Genomic DNA, 18,477 nt, shown 5'->3' with positions numbered 1-18,477 from the left:
GCTTCTCATTGTTCACAGTTAAAATAATGGTCTAATGTCAGCAAATCCTTTTATCTTCCATTATGTTCGCAACATACTTTAACACCTGAGGCTTTCAATATTTCTATTTCCATTATACATAGTTAATCCATGCTTATCTTCACAGTGTCCTTCAAGTAGGAATCAGCAAAGGGTTTCCTCACCTGCAATAGATTAGCAGGGGTTGCTGTGAATAACTAATGGAAGCGGCCAGTGATCGATTGATTGTGTGCGAGAACAGTCATCGGGCAGAAGAAACTCAGCTGATGATTTCAGGCTAAAGACCCTGCATGATGTAATGTTATATAAATGTATATGTATTATATACTGTACCTTTAAAAGCACATGAGTACATCTTATTGAAGCTTCTTATTCAACTCTAAATTATACAGTAGTTTCCTCTAGAGTGAGAATTTTTTTTCTGTTAGTGTTATGGTCTCGTAGAGCCCTCTACAGACTAACTGTGGTGTTGACGGTTAGGTGAAACAGCTGCTTTTATGCAATACATACAGTACATACAAAATATCCAGCATTTTCATTATCCGCTCAATTCATTTTATGCAAAGAGTGCTGGTATGTTGTCCTTCTCCACTAATAATTTCTTCTTCACAGGTCACCACCAGCATAGAGCAGCAGGCCACTGAATCCAGTATGTGTGAAAGAAACACGACTGCAGGACTCAGCACTCAGGGTAAAGACAGCTAAGACTGCAGTGAACATTGCAGAGGATTGTCATATGTCTTTATCTATTAGTAGTCATGGTGATGATACTTTCCCCCATGTTCTCAGCCTCGGTGGACAGTGCATCACTGATGGTGTCAGAGGTGGCTGATCCGGACCAGACTTGTTCCTCAGAGGACTTGTGCTCCCTGGAGGTCCAGGGCTCTGACTCCTCTCCCTATGGCATGCCCCACACTGCCCACATTCACGGAAGTTGCCCCAGCCTGGAACTTTGTACACGTGGCCATCGTGACCTGCCTAACACTGATGCTCGCCCCAGTGATACAGGTTACAGCGAGTCCTCACACACCCAGGAGTCTCTGGAGCGCTCTCCAGACTGGTCCTCAGAAAACTTTAGCAATCTGGAGGATTCCACGGACAACACACATCCATGTGAGGAACTCAGAGCTGCAAATCACATATATGACGAGCTTGCATCAGCCAAACATTTACCAGAGGAGCCACCTAAAGCATCAGCACACTCCCTCATTAAGGCACGAATGATGAGCCGGAAGCTCACACTCCCTGTCACTCTCCCCCCGCCACCTCAGCCCTGCTCCCCCACCTCTGTGGCCTCCTCTGGTGGAACTTCAGGCATCAGCCCTATGGCTCCTTCTCCTTCCCCTTCTCCTCCTAGCAGGCCACGCGGCCCCAGGCTGTGTTTCAGTGTTTGGTCACCCTCCTCCACATCGCAACCGCCCTCTACCTCAGCCCAAAGTGGTAACTCGCCCTCAGAGAGGCCTCGGGTGCTCCGAGCAGCCAGGAGGTACCGAAAACTGGCACGCATAGTCCGTTCCACCAGTGACCCTATCTCCTGCTCCTCTACGACAGGAAGTGAGTGCAGCAAGAATGTTACACATAACTTATACCACAGCTTAAATACTCCATCTAAATATGACAAGAGTGATCAGCCTTTTAGAGCTTAAATGATTAGCCAACTAATCCATCATTCTTGAGTCATATTTTGTCCAAAAATATCCAAACATTCTTTGGTTCCAGATCCTCCAATGTGAGCATTTGCTACTTTTCTCTGTTTTATATCATTGTAAACTGAATATCACTGGGTTTTTGACTGTTGAGTGGACAAAACAAGACATTTGAAGACATCACCTTGGACTCTGAGAACTTGACAGTTTATGGACTAAACAATTAATTTATAGGAAAAAAATAATCAGCAGATTCATTGATAATGAAACTAATCATTATTGGCAGCCTTATAGCCTTTCATTGTTTATAAGCAATAGTCTATCACTAAACAGCTTGTGCCTGCTTTGTTGAGTCCACACTAAGTTTCTTGTCTCCCTCTACAGGAGAAAATTGTGGCTGTGCCTCTGCAAATAACCCTGCTGCTGAAGATTCAACTCACACTTCACCAGAGCAAGGTACCATCATAGAAACTGTAAATTCATATAACATCTGCTACTAAACAGCATTTACATCCTATTTTGTAAAACAATTAGACCTGAAGAAAATACTGGCAGCGTTGAGAGCTAATTTAACAAACTTTATTAAAACAAATGTTAGTTATCGTCACTGTCCTGTGAAAACCATTAATTATCTCCAAATTGGGTGATGTTTAGTTTTTTGATAAATTGAAGGACTAAACATTCCTTAAATATGTAATTTAAAACCCCATTGGGCCATAGATTATCTAAAAAAAAGGCATTATTAAAAAGCTGGAATCAAATGAAATTCTAAACCAATTATAAATGAGCTGATAATGAAAATGTGTTGTGTTCAGTGACACAGAAAACTGTGATTTCACTTTACCCAAAGCACTAAATCCACAGGTATTAGCCTTGATTTTAAGAATTATATGGGACTTAATGTGTTTTTCTTCTCTGTTTTTCATCTTCAGAGCCAGCAGACGTTACATCAGGCGTAGTTGGAGCTAAACCCAGTCACACAAGTGTCAGGAAGCAGCAAAAGGAGGGCAGGAAAGTTGACATCCACCTTAAACCCCGCGCCCTGCACACACACTCCTCCCACGAACGGCCACACTCCCTGGCTGACTTTAAGATGTACAAAGACACCAAAGTACTGGTGGCCAAGTTCCTGGAGCATTCAAGCTGCAGTCTACCTCCTGAAGTCCAGCAAGTTGTCAACAACATCAAGTGTGTGATCAAATCAGATGAGAAACACATGGAGGAGGCCATTTTTAGTGCCAATGTCATAGATCAGGTAACTGAATTAGACAGTGTATGATGTTCAATGATAGTTTAAAGCAAGTTTCTGGTTTTATTGGTGAGCATCAATGTACAAGACTATAAGTAGACATCAGGCTAAGAGCCCTGCAAGGCAGTAATTACACACCAGAAAACAGTCATGATGGATGAAAATGGATGGTTCAATCACATCATTGTTATGTTAAAACAAACAGACAACTAGCAACGTGGGTCTCTCTTTCATTCTCGGCTAATATGTTTTGTTGCACAGGTGATGACCCAGCGCATCATTGGCAGTCCTAGGAAGCGTGGCCATGAGGATCTTCACCTTCAGAGCTGCGGTGCTTTGAGTTCGTCCCCTTCCATGCGCCGTCCAAAACACCTCCCACAAACAACCAGCGGCTCCACCAACCCACTGGACTCCCCCTCCTCTGAACAAAGCCTTGAGTGCAAAGAAACTATTCTCTGACCACTCTCGCAACAAGGACTTGGGTCAAAACTCTGAGGGCATTTCAGGGTGCCGGTGTTGCAGCCACGCTGTGCTGTATAGTATGTCTGTATAGTAATGGATGACTCTTCCAGCATTGGAAGATCATTTATTTCCATAGTGCGACTGCAGCACAGGCAAACTGAAATGGTCCCATACTGTATCCCTAGTGCCCTTTGAGACTGTGCCAAGTCATCAGCAGAAATGGTAGCAAACTCAAACTGAGCCTGCCAGTGTCTGTAGTGGCTTCTTTCTCATCAGAAAAACAAAAGAATGTTTCTCCCTCAGGGGATCTGATCTTTTCTACTGAGTTTCATCTCCTAAAAAAAAAAAGAAACAAACACAGCTGGTAAGTTTGGATCTGTGACTCAAAGAAAAAGGATATTGTGTTATCAGTATTCTTCTTGTCCTCATAAGAAACAGAAAGAAATATGTTTGTATTAAACTGTGAACTGAACGGACTGGTCATTACTAGCCATTGTTTGCAGACTTTGTGGAACTGTTACTGATAGGGTGGTGGTGAATATTTTGTGGTGCCGCTGGTTCAAGAACATCACAGATGTGGATTGTTTAACTTACCTCATTGTGTTACAATTCTTATCAGTGTTACAATAAAATATGAGTTTGTATCTTGTGGTTTGTGTTCTTATTTCAGTGAATGTTTCTGGATCACGTATGTCGGTCTGTATGCGTTAGCATTTAAAAAATGTGGTCACCTCAAACACGACTGGCCAAAATAATAGAAACATTTGACAAATGCCTTTTCATAAATATCAATTTGGTGAAGCTAATGTGTTTGTATCTGTTAATTCAAGTTTTTGATGTTGTAGTTGGTAGTCTTGTTTAATTAACAGGGCTCAAAGCTAACTTTTTAAAGTAGTTGCCGGCTTGGCAACCAGGCAGTTTGTGTCTTTTAGCTCATAGCTTTAGTGGCAGACGATTGTACGTCCCGGTGTTGGAATACTCTACAGTGAAATACAGTCACATTTTTACACCGTTTAGCTGTCAGCATTTTAACCGTGTTTAATCCAGTTACTACTGTAGCTAACGGTAGGCTAACATTACCTGCTGCCAAGAGTATGGAAAGCCAAACAGTTCAAATACACGTGATTTGTTTACGTGTGAGAAATCATGTGTATTCAAACTGTTTGGCTTATATATATATATATATATATATACAGTATATTCACATCCTTTCTTTTCTAGTAGGTAAAGCAACTACCTGTCTACTAACATGCCAAGTTTCAAAGCTCTCAGACCTTGTGTGATTGATCTGCATTAGGTTATATGCCTTAACTCTCATACCTATATTTTAGTCCTTTTTTGGTTTTGGGGTTTATAACAATATCTGTTAAATTTATCATTCTTAGCAGTAAAATATTTTTAGCCAAGAATCCATTTCAGATATGGGAGACCTTAGAGATGAGGAAAAACATTGTTGGCTTAAGTTCTACCTCACGTATGGGTATCTCAAAAACCAAAGCCCTTGTTGACCATTTGTCACTAGCCTATATCTAAATCATCCACAAAAAAATGTATACAGAATTATCGCTTTCACCGGGTGGCCGATGGCTTCCTCTATCTTTAAGCCAGTTTAATATACGTCAAGCACCACATATAATTTAAAGGCAATGCAACCAAGAGATGAATATCACGCTTTCATACTGCTACGCTCGATTCGGCCCTTTATTTTGAAATGCATTTGCGCTTTGATAGAGAGGGGAAGCAGCGCAGACGGATTGCAGCTAGCTTCATACAGCGCATAAATCATGTTTGGTAGGCAGCGAAAGGTGGAGAGTACAAAGCCTTAGTGTTTGTTCAGATTTGGTTAGTTATATTACAATAATTACATCCATTCTCCGCAAGAGGAGACAATACCTTTCTGTCTGACAGTCGGTAATTGTGTTGCATCTACCGTTCTTGCTAGCTAGTGTGAAGTGGTTAGCTAGACAGCGTTTTAACGTCAATAGGAGCTAACGTTAACGTCAGGTCGGAATCGAAAATCATCAGTGGTCTTGTTTGACGGCGATTCTATTATCAAAATAGCTCCAAACGTCAGTATATACAGCCCTACGGCGGCTTACAAATTACTAGCTGAAGGCCAACGTTAGCTACTAGCTGTATGATTTGTATTTGCACTCCTCTGCCACGGTGCCGTGTAGCTGTCCACGTCGAGTGTCGTCTGCTGTGTTGAACGTTGCCAGCTGAGCTAGCTAGGCCACGTCCCTGCGGGCGTATTTCATCTAACCTACTGACATTGGACGAATTGCAGAGAAGATGCCTAGTGTGCGGAAGGAGGAAGGAGTGTAAAGATCAGTAGAAATGTGAAAAGTCTTTAACGTTCACGACTGACTGTCCGTCTGTGTAGTGTTTGCTTTTTCGACTGGTTGCCGCATATACACGGCATGTCACGTAGACGGATGTGTTTTACAGCGGGAGACCACTCTCAGTGAGCTCTGTAGGTTGCGGTAACAACCTGAAGTAACGTTGCACTTTGTTTCTGAAATGGTTGGGTTTGGTGCAAACCGACGGGGAGGCCGCCTCCCGTCCTTCATCCTCATCTTCTTGATGTTGATCATCGCCATACTGTCTTTCAACTACTGGACGGTGTCCAAAAAGCACGGCCACTTGCTGGATGAGCTGGCGGAGGTACAGACGCAGGTGAAGCGCACGGACGCGGCGCGGAACCGCCTGGAGAAGCGGAACTCTGAGCTGATGATGCAGGTGGACACGAACAGGAAGCAGATCGACCAAAAGGATGGAGACTACAGCGTCCTGGAGGGCAAGCTGCAGGCCCGGGAGGCGTTCATCAAAAAGTGCACTGATGAAAAGGTAGAGTAGCAGTTGATTCCCAACCCCGGTTTTATTTCACTGATACTGTATTAACTGAAATCTAGGAGTTGGAGAATGATCAGAGGGTACACGTTGTGCTACACGTAGAAACTGCTTCACATACTGGGATAGGACTTCTGACTAAACCATTCTCAGGTAAAGCTAGGTGACAATAACACAGTAGCAAAGTCAAGCATCATAGTGTTTTTTTTTACTCTAGCTCTGTATCAATTGTGTCTATATTTCGGTTATGACTGTAAAGGGTTAATGCTCTCGAACAATATTTGATCTAGGGGTGGGTGATGAGGTGTTCTCTGATAAAGCAAATAGTAATGGACATGTGGAGACAAAGCATGTTCATTGCTCATTTCAGTTCAAGGTCCCATGGCATAAAAATGTCACTTTATGAGGTTTTTTAACATTAATATGCGTTCCCCCAGCCTGCCTATGGTCCCCCAGTGGCTAGAAATGGCGATAGGTGTAAACCGAGCCCTGGTATCCTGCTCTGCCTTTGAGAAAATGAAAGCTCAGATGGGCTGATCTGGAATCTTGCTCCTTATGAGGTCATAAGGAGCAAGGTTACCTCCCCTTTCTCTGTTTGCCCGCCCAGAGAATTTGGCCTGCCCATTAAAAAGAGAGACATCATGGCTTTCAAATGAGCAAAGTGGCAGTTGGTCAAGGCCACACCCCCACTCTCCACCTTGCCCCCCCCCTCTCCTCCTCAATAGCTACAGACACAGAAATGGCACGTACTAAGGAAAGCTTATTGTGGGACTGGCTCTAGTGGCTGTAATTCTGCACCAAGGCTGAATTTCTGGAAAGAGACTTCAGATACAGTATTAGGGGACCACTAAGGCCTATATAAAAGCATCCAAAAAGCACCATGTCATCCAGGGACCAGGGACCTTTTAAGTTAATAAAAGTATCACATAACTGATCACATAATATTACAATAACCTAAATCATCACACCACATTTAGTCTTAGTCACAATATCTACATTATGTTGCTGTGATCTCCCCACTCTATATCATATGGAGCATGTACATGGAAACCTGGATAACTCATGATGGAGGGAAATCATGTTATCTATTCTAAAGAGGCATGGTGATGGAGTCAATGTAAAGAGGGCAATGGTTGCTCTCCAGTAGTACATGGTACCAAGGCAGATTCATCAGTTCGTTCTTGGCTGAGAGTCATTCATTCGTCTCAGAAACTGAGTTCTGCTCCACCAACTTTTTTCTTTAGTACCTCATATCTCTTCCAAGTGTTTTTAATATATATTCCTTTAGGTTTTTTGAAGAACAAAAAAGGTTAATAGTGTTATTTCACTGTGCCTATGCCTCTAAGCCACTTAATGTATTTAAGTGTGGCATGTCTGTATGCTCTACAAGGCTATTCCCACCTCCTGCTCTGTGCAGTAGACCAACCAGCAATTCATTACGTTTTGTGTCCCAGCACCCTCTGATCTGTGTGTCCAGCTGCTCTGGGAGACATTCAGACAACAGATGGAGGAGGAGGTTTTCCTGTTATTTGCATTCAGTCTGACATGCTTATTTCTCTTGGACAGGCTTACATTTGTTTAACTTATGGTTATACTATTTGTTGTGTGGCGTAACAGTCAAACCACTGCTGCTCTGCAGTGTCCCTCCAGTAGAACTAAACTAGGACACATAAGACATCATTTTGACTAAAAGCAGACGATGACTTATGACTTTCTGCAAGATTACTGGCTAATTGTGAGAAAAGCTTAGATTCTGAATAGACAAACGTATCGCTACCCATTGATAATTAATGACTTCTACACTTAATAAACACTTTGTTTTGCTCAACATCAGCTGACTAGCTGTCCTTGACTACAACACATCAAGCTTCCTCCCATCTTTTTTGAGTGTAGGTAGTTACTTTGTAACCAGGGAGATAATGCTGCTTATAATGAACCACACACATATTACATAATGGTTATACATGCTCAGCAAACAAGTTTTAAAATTAAAACCAGCCAGTGAACACCAAAGAACATCCATTAGTATAAAATAATATTGGATGGCTAAATTAACGAGTGCCTACCTAATGATAAGGAAAACTTTAATACTGAATCGTTTCTTCTGCTCACCATCACGGTGTTTGTGAGCCACAGACCATTTTACGTTGTGTGTGTAATGTATTCATCATTTGTGACACTAAAATCCATTTTGGCATCCAAATAGTTAAACACTGTTATGCTGTTTGTGTAAGAGATACAACAGATATTTTCTTGTTGTTGAGGCGAGTATAGATGGTCATGTGTAGAATGAATAAAGCTCCCTTGTTTCTTGGTGGTAACTTCAGTATCCGGTCTCTGTTTCTGTAATCAAGATAAGGGCAGGTGTTGAATAGCAGTTGTACCACTCCTTTTCTTTTGTCAACAGCCCAACCCCGTTTCAACAGAGATGCAAACTATACAGCGAGAGGCCTGCAATGCAGACAAAATGGGGACAGTTGAGTCTTTAATGGCTTTGATACAGTACAGTAGACTATATACAGCCTTGTATCTATTCGGTGCAAGAATGCATCATGTCAGCTTATAGTTCTTCATACAGTCTGTAAACAGTCTGGTCGTGTTGTCGTCTATACAGCCAATGTCAGCAGGCTGCAGGGTGAAGCTGTTAACCACATTTCCTGTCCACTCTTTGCTCACTGCCTCCCATCTCAGTCAATTAGAACTCTTTCAAGAACTCCAGAGAATCCCAATGGACTCCAAAAGTGACAGGTTTTTGGGAAAAAAAAAAAAAATCATATTTGATTCATATAAATCTCTTAAACCCCTCCTGTGGCACAGATTACTTCACCACTGTCCATTGATATGTTCAGTATGTTACAGTCATTGTTTTACCAAAATATGGCTAAAAGCCTCCCCGGTTTTTTTTCAAGGACACCTTTTTATCAGCCAGGTTTCAAACCTACAGGGATTGATTATTCAAAAGATAGATTTAGGGTATCACTTTAAAGTGTCACCGGCAGTTTCCCTCCCCTCCTTAACTTGCCTGCTTCTTCCCTTCAGTTTCACATCCGTATTATTTATTACAGAGCAGTTGTATTGGATTGCATTACAGGGTACAGGGGTTTCTATTTTCCTGGTCCCCGTTTCCACCTCGTATTAAAATCCGATCTGAGTGATCGGATCATAAATGGACAGCTCTAAGTACAGGTGAACACTCTCAGGACGCATTGAGAACGCATTGAAATCCGATCTCAAAAACCACATTTGGAGGTGGTCTGAGCTGCATGTGTTCACATTCTTATAGCAGCGAGAATGGGAATGTGTCCTGGTCCACTTTAAAGACCACATACAGAAACCACTGAGTGAATCCTGTGTTTTGGATGTTTTGGGTTCTGTGCTGCCTGCTCTTGGCTGTCAGAGCTCTCTGCAGCACAGGATATTACTACATAACTTCCTGCTCTTATGTCGTCTCCTTCTGTAATTTATTAGTCTTGCATTAGGAGAGCTACACAGCAGTGTCTGGAGTAAGCCGCAAACTGAGGGGTCAAAGCAGCAAACGGTTTCATTTCCTGTAAGTTCTTCACAATAAAAGTCCCCTGTTATTTTATTTAAATGCTTTTATTGTGAACCAGCGAAAATCAGGAAATGTTATGTCTTCATCAGCAGTAACGTAACACAACTCTTATAAGCAAACGTGAAAAGTAAAATAAAGCTGTTATAATATAGTAGTCTTTGCCAGACCCTCCTCCAAAGCGCGCTGAAGGAGGGTCTGGCTACTCCACATGGCATTCGGTGGTGCAGCACCGGAGCAATCCCGGAAGCGGAACGTCAAAAATATAGACTATAATATAGAAACTAAACTTCATATGGATAAACAGTGACGGGACTTTAATGTTGCGTTTGGGTCCGACTCCGTAAGCTTGTGTTGCTTTCAATGTTGCCAAATACCCCTTCAGCCATCTAGTGTTTTTTCTTTTTGTCGTTTAACAGCAAACAAAGTTATTGTTCAATTTTAAATAAATCATTTACATTTAACCATATGTCCATAGCAATAAACAAGCCTTTCTTTAATCTTTATTTTTTATTTAAGATAAAATACTATTTATACTATTAAGTTGCACTTTTGATAAGAGTACACATCTGCTCTTTTGCACAGTTTATATAAATAAAGGAATATTTTTCAGTCATTTCATTCTGTTAAAAAAATCGTGAGTTAAGTATGTCCTGTATCCTATGTATACATCCCTATTGTTACACAGAAAAACCAGACAAACCTGTGCCCCTTGTTTTCATTGCACTGTCAACTAATTACATAACCTGGGAAGGGAAACTCTTAGTAGGCATTTGTTGTTTAAGGTGTGGAAGAGTTAAAATGTATGTAGCCCTTTTTCAGATGATAAGTCTTTTTTTTTTTTTTTTTTTCTTTCTCTTCTTTACAGATGAAGGTGCAGGGTGATGTCACAGCCCAAATGACAGAAATCCAGCGCCTGAAAGGTACGAGCCTGTGTGACCAGCAGAGGGCACTCTCCAACACAAAACCCCTCCATAGAGGATTTGTAATGATAGAAAGTGTTGTCTGGAAACATTTCATTTAACACAGGGATCTTCATCAAGGGGTCTGGGACCCCTAGGGGGTCCTCAGTGTCCAAATTATTGTTAATTTTTGAAAGTTTTTTTTCAAAAATGTAAAAAGTCTTAACGTGTATCCAACATATTATTAGCAAATATAAATCCCGACCGCTTACTGGCCTATAGTCAAGGTAGTCACTAAGGCCATCCACAGATGTTTGCGACATGTATGTTTAACATTAAACCATGATTTATAAAAATCAAGCCAACAATTATTAGGCTATTTGAATAGCTTAGTGTTCTATGCAAAAAAATGCATGTATAGAGGCTTTAGGCTGCCCTACAAGTGATTTGTAGGCCCAGTTAAATATGCAACTTAATTCTATACAATATATTTAGTAGGCTAAAAAACCTTGGCTAAAAAAATGTTGAAGACCCCTGATTTAACAGACAAGAACGGAGTCTCTAAAATGTTGTGTATACGTGTTTGTGTTGCAAACAGAGCAGCTTAAGGAGCTGAAGCAGGAGTTCATGAAACAGGAAGAGCAGCTAAGAGAAGTGAAGAAAAATAGCACTACCTTGGAAAGAAAACTGGAGTATGAGAGGTATGTTAAATCTTTACCACTTCTTGTCAGCCTTAGTGATTGCCCTTGGGGTTTTCCCTACTTCAAGGATCTGTGACATGATGTCTGAAACACTTCTCAAAATATGAACGTGTACTTCTAATTATCCATTATTATGACAGTTGGTTTTTGAATGTTATATATATATATATATATATATATATATATATATATATATATATATATATATATATATATATATATATATATATATTAATTAATTAATTAATTAGGTCATTGGTTCTATTCTTAATTTCCTGCTTACTTGCCTTGTCATAAGGCTGATCTGATCCCAGTGATGTTTCACTTATATTGGGTGTCATAAGGTTTTTAGAATAGAAGTTTTGCTTAGCTCAGTTTTTAAACTAACAAGGAATATGTGTTAACTAGTTTACAGTGTGGACGTCAAATTGCACAACTGAAAGACGAGTATGAAGAAACAAAAAAGACGCTGGAGGAAGAAGCGTCAAAGCTAAGACAGGTCAGTATTGATAACATCTCAACAAACAAGATAATGCTCATTGTTGTGACTCTTTAGTAAATGGTGAAAGGTTGTGGCCCCCTGCCCTCCGGTACGCATTGCATTTATTCAGCACTGAAGCATTTATTCATTACTCCCAGATTTTTAACACAGATGTACTGAGAGTAGCAGCCAAACTCATTTTAATTGCCCTCGGAGTGTCTATTCCTGTTAAAGCTCTTCTTCTCTCCATTTCCCATATGCTCCTTTTTCTAATTCGCCTTTTAATTCTTTAGAGTGTAATGGACGGCCAAAAAGGTGCAGTGGCAGGTAGACATGCAGAGGGAGCACCTGGGGTGGAGATGGTGGGAGAGCGCCATACAGTGGCCACTCACCGGCATGACAGTACAGATTTAAAAGGTACAGTGGACGTGACCGTGTCAACCAAAGGTTTATACTGTCTCAGCTACGTTAAATCTAGTATTTGATTGCTAGCAGAAAATGCACCAGGTGCTCATATAAATCTGTCTATCTAAGAATTTAATTGATGTCATAATTCAATCTGTCAGTTTCCTGTGTATGTTATTCCTGTTATTTTGTAAAAGGGAACCTGTCAAAACAATTTTAACCCATCAACCCACTGCTCAAATCACTTTCCCTTTGCTCTGTTACAGAAGAGATGGGTAAGCCCGGCAGTGATGCTGGCATGCCTGGTATTGAAGACAGTGAGGTGGGAAAAATTGACGATGTGCAATTTGGTAAGCAGTAGCCCTTATAAGTAAGTAATTGTTCAGTTGGCAAACCCAGTGATGTAATGAGTGGCGAAAATTATGTAGAAGGAATATACATTTACTGTGGCATTTGTTAAGGCAGTATTGACGAATAAGGTAAAGTAAAACAGTAATAAAAATTTTCCCAATGCCAGTGTAGATTGATTTGGTTTTAAATATGGACTCATTGGCTGCCTTATGATTTTGAATCTGCGACTTGTTGAGAGGACTACAAACCGCTAAGAGTGAGAGAATTGAAGTTAGCCTGTTCAACGCATGAGTTTACCGTTTACATACTGGGTCCACTTGCTTGTATGTCACTGAATGTGATGTCTAAAAAACAGCTTTTCTTGGCTCATGGCTCCAAATGCCTTCTGTATTTCTGTCCTTGTGGCAAGTTAAACACACAAAAATTCTTACTTTCCAAGCTTTCTCACTTTGCCAATCCATTTATCTACAGCCTTGAAGAAACCAGCCATCACTCAGAAGCATGATGAGGCCCCCGACGTGGTTGTGGGAGCTGGTGCGGGACCTGGAGTCGGGGCAGCTGATGGCCCCGGGGGCCAGGGCCTGTCCCTGGACCAACCCAGGCTCCAGCAGGACCGAGTGGAGGGCCAAGCAGCAGTGGTTGCACCTCCAGCTGTCATCAAACAGGCAGACAAACCCATAGTGTTTGAAGAAGACAACAAGGCGGGTATCAAGGCAGACGAACTGGGAGAACAGCAAAGACAACTTCAAGGTACCGAATGCACAACATCTATTTAATTGGTATTATTAATAATAGTCTGTCTTTTGAGCCTTTAGGCCTGCGATAATTCACTATCAGGATTCATTAAAACTTAATTCTTTCAAGTATGTTTGTTATTGTCAAGTATATACCGTGTGTATAGTCAAGTGAAGGCAAGAGCAGAGCACGGTTATCTTTGTACACTTTTTAGCAGTTGTTGGAGTCTTGTGTAACCTCTTTCAAAACTTCAGGTGCTATGTTAAAGAACACAAATGTATTAGGTTTACCACACCGTGCTTTATAAATAATAGAGATTATAAAAAGGCATTAATTTGCCTTTGTTTGTGAAGTAGTCGTGTTGTAGCTCAGAGATTTAGTCATAGCAGGTGAGGAGGTGGCTTACAACAGAACCTAACCCTCTCTTATTGTCAGCTCCTGTTAATGTCAAGGGTGAGAACGAACACTTGAAGGGGATTCCTCTGCCCCCCAACCCTGCCCAGGTGCCCAACCCCATCCAGCCTCACCATGCCAAAGACCAAATTCCTGCAGAGCCAGTACACCACCGCCAAAGTGAGTGCTTCCTCAACACTTTTTTTTTGTTTTTGTTTTTTAAATTATTATTAACTTGTTGATTTGTGAAGGGGTGGGGGAAAATAACATTACACATGAAAAAGTACAATTGCAGCTATTCTTGTTAGCTCTGCCTTTGTGCTTAGCTGCTGCCTGCCAGCTCTCTGTGATGTGTGTCAGCACAGAGTAAAATACAATTTGGAGTCATGCCATCTGTGTGAGTTTTGCCCATTACTAACTTGTTACACCCGCACTTCTACCTAACACATTTTCATGGAAGTTAGTTGAATGTAAGTCATGTTTGAATATGGCTAGGAGCGCTATTAGGGAGGAGAGAGTTGCAGAGGAGAGGAGACACATGACACACACCTGGCTCCCAGATGATCCTTTTCCTGCTGCTTGGCTCCTGCTCTACTGCCTTTTCTCCCTCCTCCTCTTGTTTTCATGTTCTATTCTTTCATCTCCCTTACATACATCCACCTCACCTCCTGCAGCTATGCTGCTTAAAACACTGAATGCATTCCGTTCACTTCTTTGTTCTGTTTTTCTTTTAATTTTCTGCCTTTTGATTTCATTATACTTGCATCCTATTATGGCAATTTAACACCCAACACCCACCAGATGTCTCGTTTTTGGCAGTGCCTGGTGCTCACTAGACACTGACAGCTCGAAGACACCGCCTGACTCAGAATCTCGTGTCCCACCCAGTGCTGTTGTGATCAACAGTGCCATCTGAAATCCGATAGGAACTTAAACTGCTTCAGATGCGTGTGTGATAGAGATTGGGCAGGCAGTATAGATCAGAGGACAAAAACACATTTGAGTTAAGTTTATTTATGCATTGTGCATATTTTATGATCAGTTTTTCTGATTGGCAATTTTAGAAACCTCCGATCAAACAAGTAATTAAAAAAAAAACACAAAAAACACACCCACATCATGTTTAACAAGGTTAAACTGGCCATACAAAACAGGCCTCTGTATCTGAAGCTGCTTGTTAGAAACACTAAAGGTGTAGACACATATAGCCGACGGGCGACCGTTGACAGAAAACCCCGTCGATATGATCAGTCGCGTCCCCGAGGTCCAAAAAACTGCCACAGAACAGACCAAAAAGACGAGAGGAGACGAAACGTAATACATCTCTCTAACAGCAGGCGGCGCTAATCTGTAATGTCGCCCAAGAAATGAAAACCGGCAGCTGATTGGACGAACGCGTCACGTGGGTTTGTTTTCTCCGGAAATTCAGAGCCGGACTATCATGGCGGCCGTTCAGAATACGATCTCATATTGTACTAAAATAGTTCACTGAAACGTGTTTCTGAAAACATTTTAAGTGAGAAATAGGCCATGCAGTTGCTGAATCGGTCTTCATTTCAGCTCAACAAAGGTCAGTTTAAAAGATTTTCATCAGATTTTGTGAAACTGTAGTCACCTCATTTCGCTCGTCATTTCCCTGCCGCCGACCGAACATGTCAGGTCGGCCAAAATGAACGCCGACAGCCCCCCAGACGGACGATGGCACGGGACACACCGAACAGATTTGAGTCACTGACCTCGCCAGACTGTCAGACGGCCGATTATCGGCCTGATGTGTCCCGGCCCTTAAATGGAGTTAACCCCTCCCCCCCGTATCTTTGGCCTTAAAAATTACTCTTGAGTTGAATCAACACTTCTCACAGTACCAACAAAAGCTAAACATAAAGTATTTACTGCAGGGCTATTGAATTTTAATTGATTGGATTATAAAGATGATTAAACGGGTAACTCGATGAGAACTCTGTGCTCTCCATTATTACAAAGGGAACTACATTTGTTTCCACTTGGCTCTTTGCTTTCAAGTCCATGATTGACTTTCCTTTACTCTTCAGAAACACTTGTCTTCTAATTACAGTCTGCCACCGTGTATCCATTCACCTCATCCTCTTCATGCGATCACTTATTCCTTCATGCATTCATTATGCAGTATTTCACCCATTCCTCCCTGTCTTCCTACAACTGCCTCCGCTTCCCTCCCTTCCTGATGAGGCCCTTTTCTGCCTCCTGCAGGCCGGTTCTTTGATGAGAACGAGTCCCCAGTAGATCCGCAACACGGCTCTAAGCTAGCGGACTACAATGGGGATGATGGTAACGTGGGTGAGTATGAGGCCGACAAGCAGGCCGAGCTGGCCTACAATGAGGAAGAGGATGGTGATGGTGGGGAGGAAGACGTTCAAGGTGAGCCAGGCCGGGGGACTGGACTGCCTATCCAGATGTGTATCCACCATTCCTCCCTTGCTCCCTCCCTCCACCCCTGTCCTGCTGCCCCCCCCTGCATTTGTCCTGACAGTTTAGAGTAGCTCACAGTACCCTGAGTTTGGTCCTTGAATCCATTATAACTTACAGATAATTAAGAATCCTGACCAAAACACCTTCTGGGTCAAAGCAGGACTGCTATGTATGCAGCTCAGGATGAGTAACTGAATTGTGTCAGGCATTGTTTACTGTGTAGGCACAGTAAACAACTTTTGCACCCTATTCTCCTATGTATGGGGAAAACTTGACCCAGGAACTTACGGTTCTGTGAGAGTAATTGAGTTGCCATCTAGTATTTTCTCTCCTGCCTGTTTCTTTTTAGCTATACCACCTGTCTGTGCTCACCAAACATCTGACCCACATCTAGACCAGTAGATAAATATAGCTCACTGTGTTTGTTCATGTGTCTGTGTTCTCCTTGAAATATTGAAATGCATGTACATGTTTTTTTTTCTTTGTTTTGTTTCCTGCCATTAATTCCTGATTGCATATTGGATTTGGAAGAGTGTGTAACAATACTACATTTGTAGAATACTATTTTGTTTTTTTTTGGCTGTGATTTGTAATGTTTATCTGTGTTAAACGGTTTACTTTGTGTACAGTCAGATTTCAATAAAAATCTTAGATGTCCTTGTTATTATGACCAACAAGGAAGCTAATAATATGCTGGATGTAGGAAGAATTCCTACCAAAATTAGATGTATCTTCTCAATAAATTTCTTCTACATTGATGCAAAATCAGGCCAATTTTGTACAAAAAGGGCTGGGAGTCCTACATTGTTCACGCAAAATGGACGTGAACATCCTCAAACACCATTAAAGCTGAAAGTCAGCACTTTAACCTGGAGTCATTGTTTAATTTCATATCCAGTGTGCTGAAGTATATCCAAAATAATGAACAACTAATACTTCCTGACTGCACTATATGTGAACATTTCTTTTATGGATGTACACTGTAACAGTTTGGAATCAAGTTATTGGTGTGATTGGACTGATAAGGAGGACATAGTTAAGATAATTCATATAACTTAATGCAAAAATATCAGTTTTCTTATCTGACAATGGAGTATTGTTACAGCACTTTATTAAGTGTATTGTATTATGTAATCTCTAATGTTTGTGTTGCTGTCTTTTCTTTTCTTTTTTCCCCAGATGATGATCGAGACATGCAGGCAGACCGGGCTGTAGATTATGGGAAAAGACATCAAGCCATTGACATTCTTTGAATGGGAACTCACACAATCATAACTCATCAAAAATATTTAGACCTTCCTCTACAACCAAGGTCTTTTCTTGAGAAAATAGTTTGAACATCAGTATGTTTAAGAATTTATAGAGTGCATCCTCAATGTCATGGACTATTTTGAAAAACAGACATTGCAACTAATGAATTCATTCTGAATAATGTTCAATATCACAAAGAAGAAAATAATCATGGCATTGTCCTGAGCTGCTGTTGATTTGCTAATGGTTCTAAGTTATGGCAGTAGATATGATATACTGTACACTGACTGTTGGGTTTTGTTATTTGATACCTGCCTCAGTTCATAATGGAGTGATCTGAACGAGCCCTGTTGACTCACAGCTGAACTACAAGGTCGAACTGTTTTTTTCTACTTTTCTTTTCAGGTTGCTGTTGCTTGATTTAAACAAACTCTTCATCTGAGATGTTTATCAAGGAGACTTAATTCAGCATTCTTCTTTCTAACATAATTTGGGGATTTTTACATGGAAGACCATTTTTTCATTTACAGGAGTTGGAATAGATTGCAAATGCCAAGGTCTTTGCTTATTGCCTATTAAATCATTTTCTTTCTTTGTGACAGACACTCAAAAGTGATCCTTGTTATGTTTTGTTTTTTTTAAATGCCATTGCATGCATTTGAAACATTTTTATTAATTAAACGGCAAAATACTGATGCTTAAGCAATACTTAGCGATGTTAGTATCATCCAGTGTGCAAAGAATAACCAAGCACATATAGAACTGACATACTGTACACATGCTTCCATTAATGAGGTCTCTTGTACATAAAGTAGTTGAACTGTTAACCCTTTGTACTGAGGAAACCTAATGCCTCATCTTTTAGGAAAATCCGTGAAAATGAAATCCGTTCCGTTTGTGCAGCCAGGAAAATTTCTCATGGGAAGGCACATTGAATGTAATTTAATTGTATTAAAGATGATGCTTCGTCATTTGTCAGTCGTTAGGTGCTTGAGAGTCTATGTAGATGTTTGTCATTAGTAGTGAGTGGATAAC

The 18,477-nt window shown here is 41.1% G+C and overlaps 2 protein-coding genes across 5 annotated transcripts in view; both read left to right on the top strand.

Annotated features, from left to right (window-relative positions):
• fam189a1 (family with sequence similarity 189 member A1) overlaps positions 1-4,024 on the top strand; it is an 86,460-nt gene extending 82,436 nt beyond the window's left edge. For all 3 annotated transcript variants that reach the window (XM_028576399.1, XM_028576385.1, XM_028576392.1), the window contains exons 9-13: positions 631-709; positions 808-1,572; positions 2,049-2,120; positions 2,597-2,919; positions 3,175-4,024. In XM_028576399.1, the coding sequence (XP_028432200.1) occupies positions 631-709; positions 808-1,572; positions 2,049-2,120; positions 2,597-2,919; positions 3,175-3,372 (1,437 nt within the window). In that variant the 3' untranslated portion in view covers positions 3,373-4,024. The remainder of the gene's footprint in view (positions 1-630; positions 710-807; positions 1,573-2,048; positions 2,121-2,596; positions 2,920-3,174) is intronic.
• A 1,025-nt stretch (positions 4,025-5,049) lies between these two features.
• On the top strand, positions 5,050-18,413 carry golm2 (golgi membrane protein 2). Of its 2 annotated transcripts, XM_028582585.1 has the most exons (10): positions 5,050-6,222; positions 10,644-10,698; positions 11,276-11,378; positions 11,787-11,877; positions 12,153-12,276; positions 12,531-12,614; positions 13,087-13,365; positions 13,786-13,923; positions 15,973-16,140; positions 17,371-18,413. In XM_028582585.1, the coding sequence occupies exons 1-10, from the start codon at positions 5,896-5,898 to the stop codon at positions 17,442-17,444; spliced, it is 1,443 nt and encodes a 480-aa protein (XP_028438386.1). In that variant the 5' UTR covers positions 5,050-5,895; the 3' UTR covers positions 17,445-18,413. The 2 variants fall into 2 exon arrangements, with proteins under 2 accessions (XP_028438386.1, XP_028438394.1); XM_028582593.1 differs by lacking the exon at positions 15,973-16,140 and having other exon boundaries at positions 5,053-6,222.
• Positions 18,414-18,477: the final 64 nt, after the last annotated feature.

The sequence above is a fragment of the Perca flavescens genome, chromosome 1, assembly GCF_004354835.1.
Source record: "Perca flavescens isolate YP-PL-M2 chromosome 1, PFLA_1.0, whole genome shotgun sequence".
NCBI classification, from domain to species: domain Eukaryota; kingdom Metazoa; phylum Chordata; class Actinopteri; order Perciformes; family Percidae; genus Perca; species Perca flavescens.
The sequence above is the reverse complement of the archived record's forward strand: the minus strand, read 5'-3'. Positions and strand labels throughout refer to the sequence as shown.

Coding starts and splice junctions, on each gene's coding strand:
- golm2 (XM_028582585.1), top strand. CDS start 5,896: ATGGTTGGGTTTGGTGCAAACCGACGGGGAGGCCGCCTCCCGTCCTTC. Junction 11,878..12,152: donor AAGCGTCAAAGCTAAGACAG/GTCAGTATTGAT, acceptor TTAATTCTTTAG/AGTGTAATGGACGGCCAAAA. Junction 12,277..12,530: donor TGACAGTACAGATTTAAAAG/GTACAGTGGACG, acceptor GCTCTGTTACAG/AAGAGATGGGTAAGCCCGGC.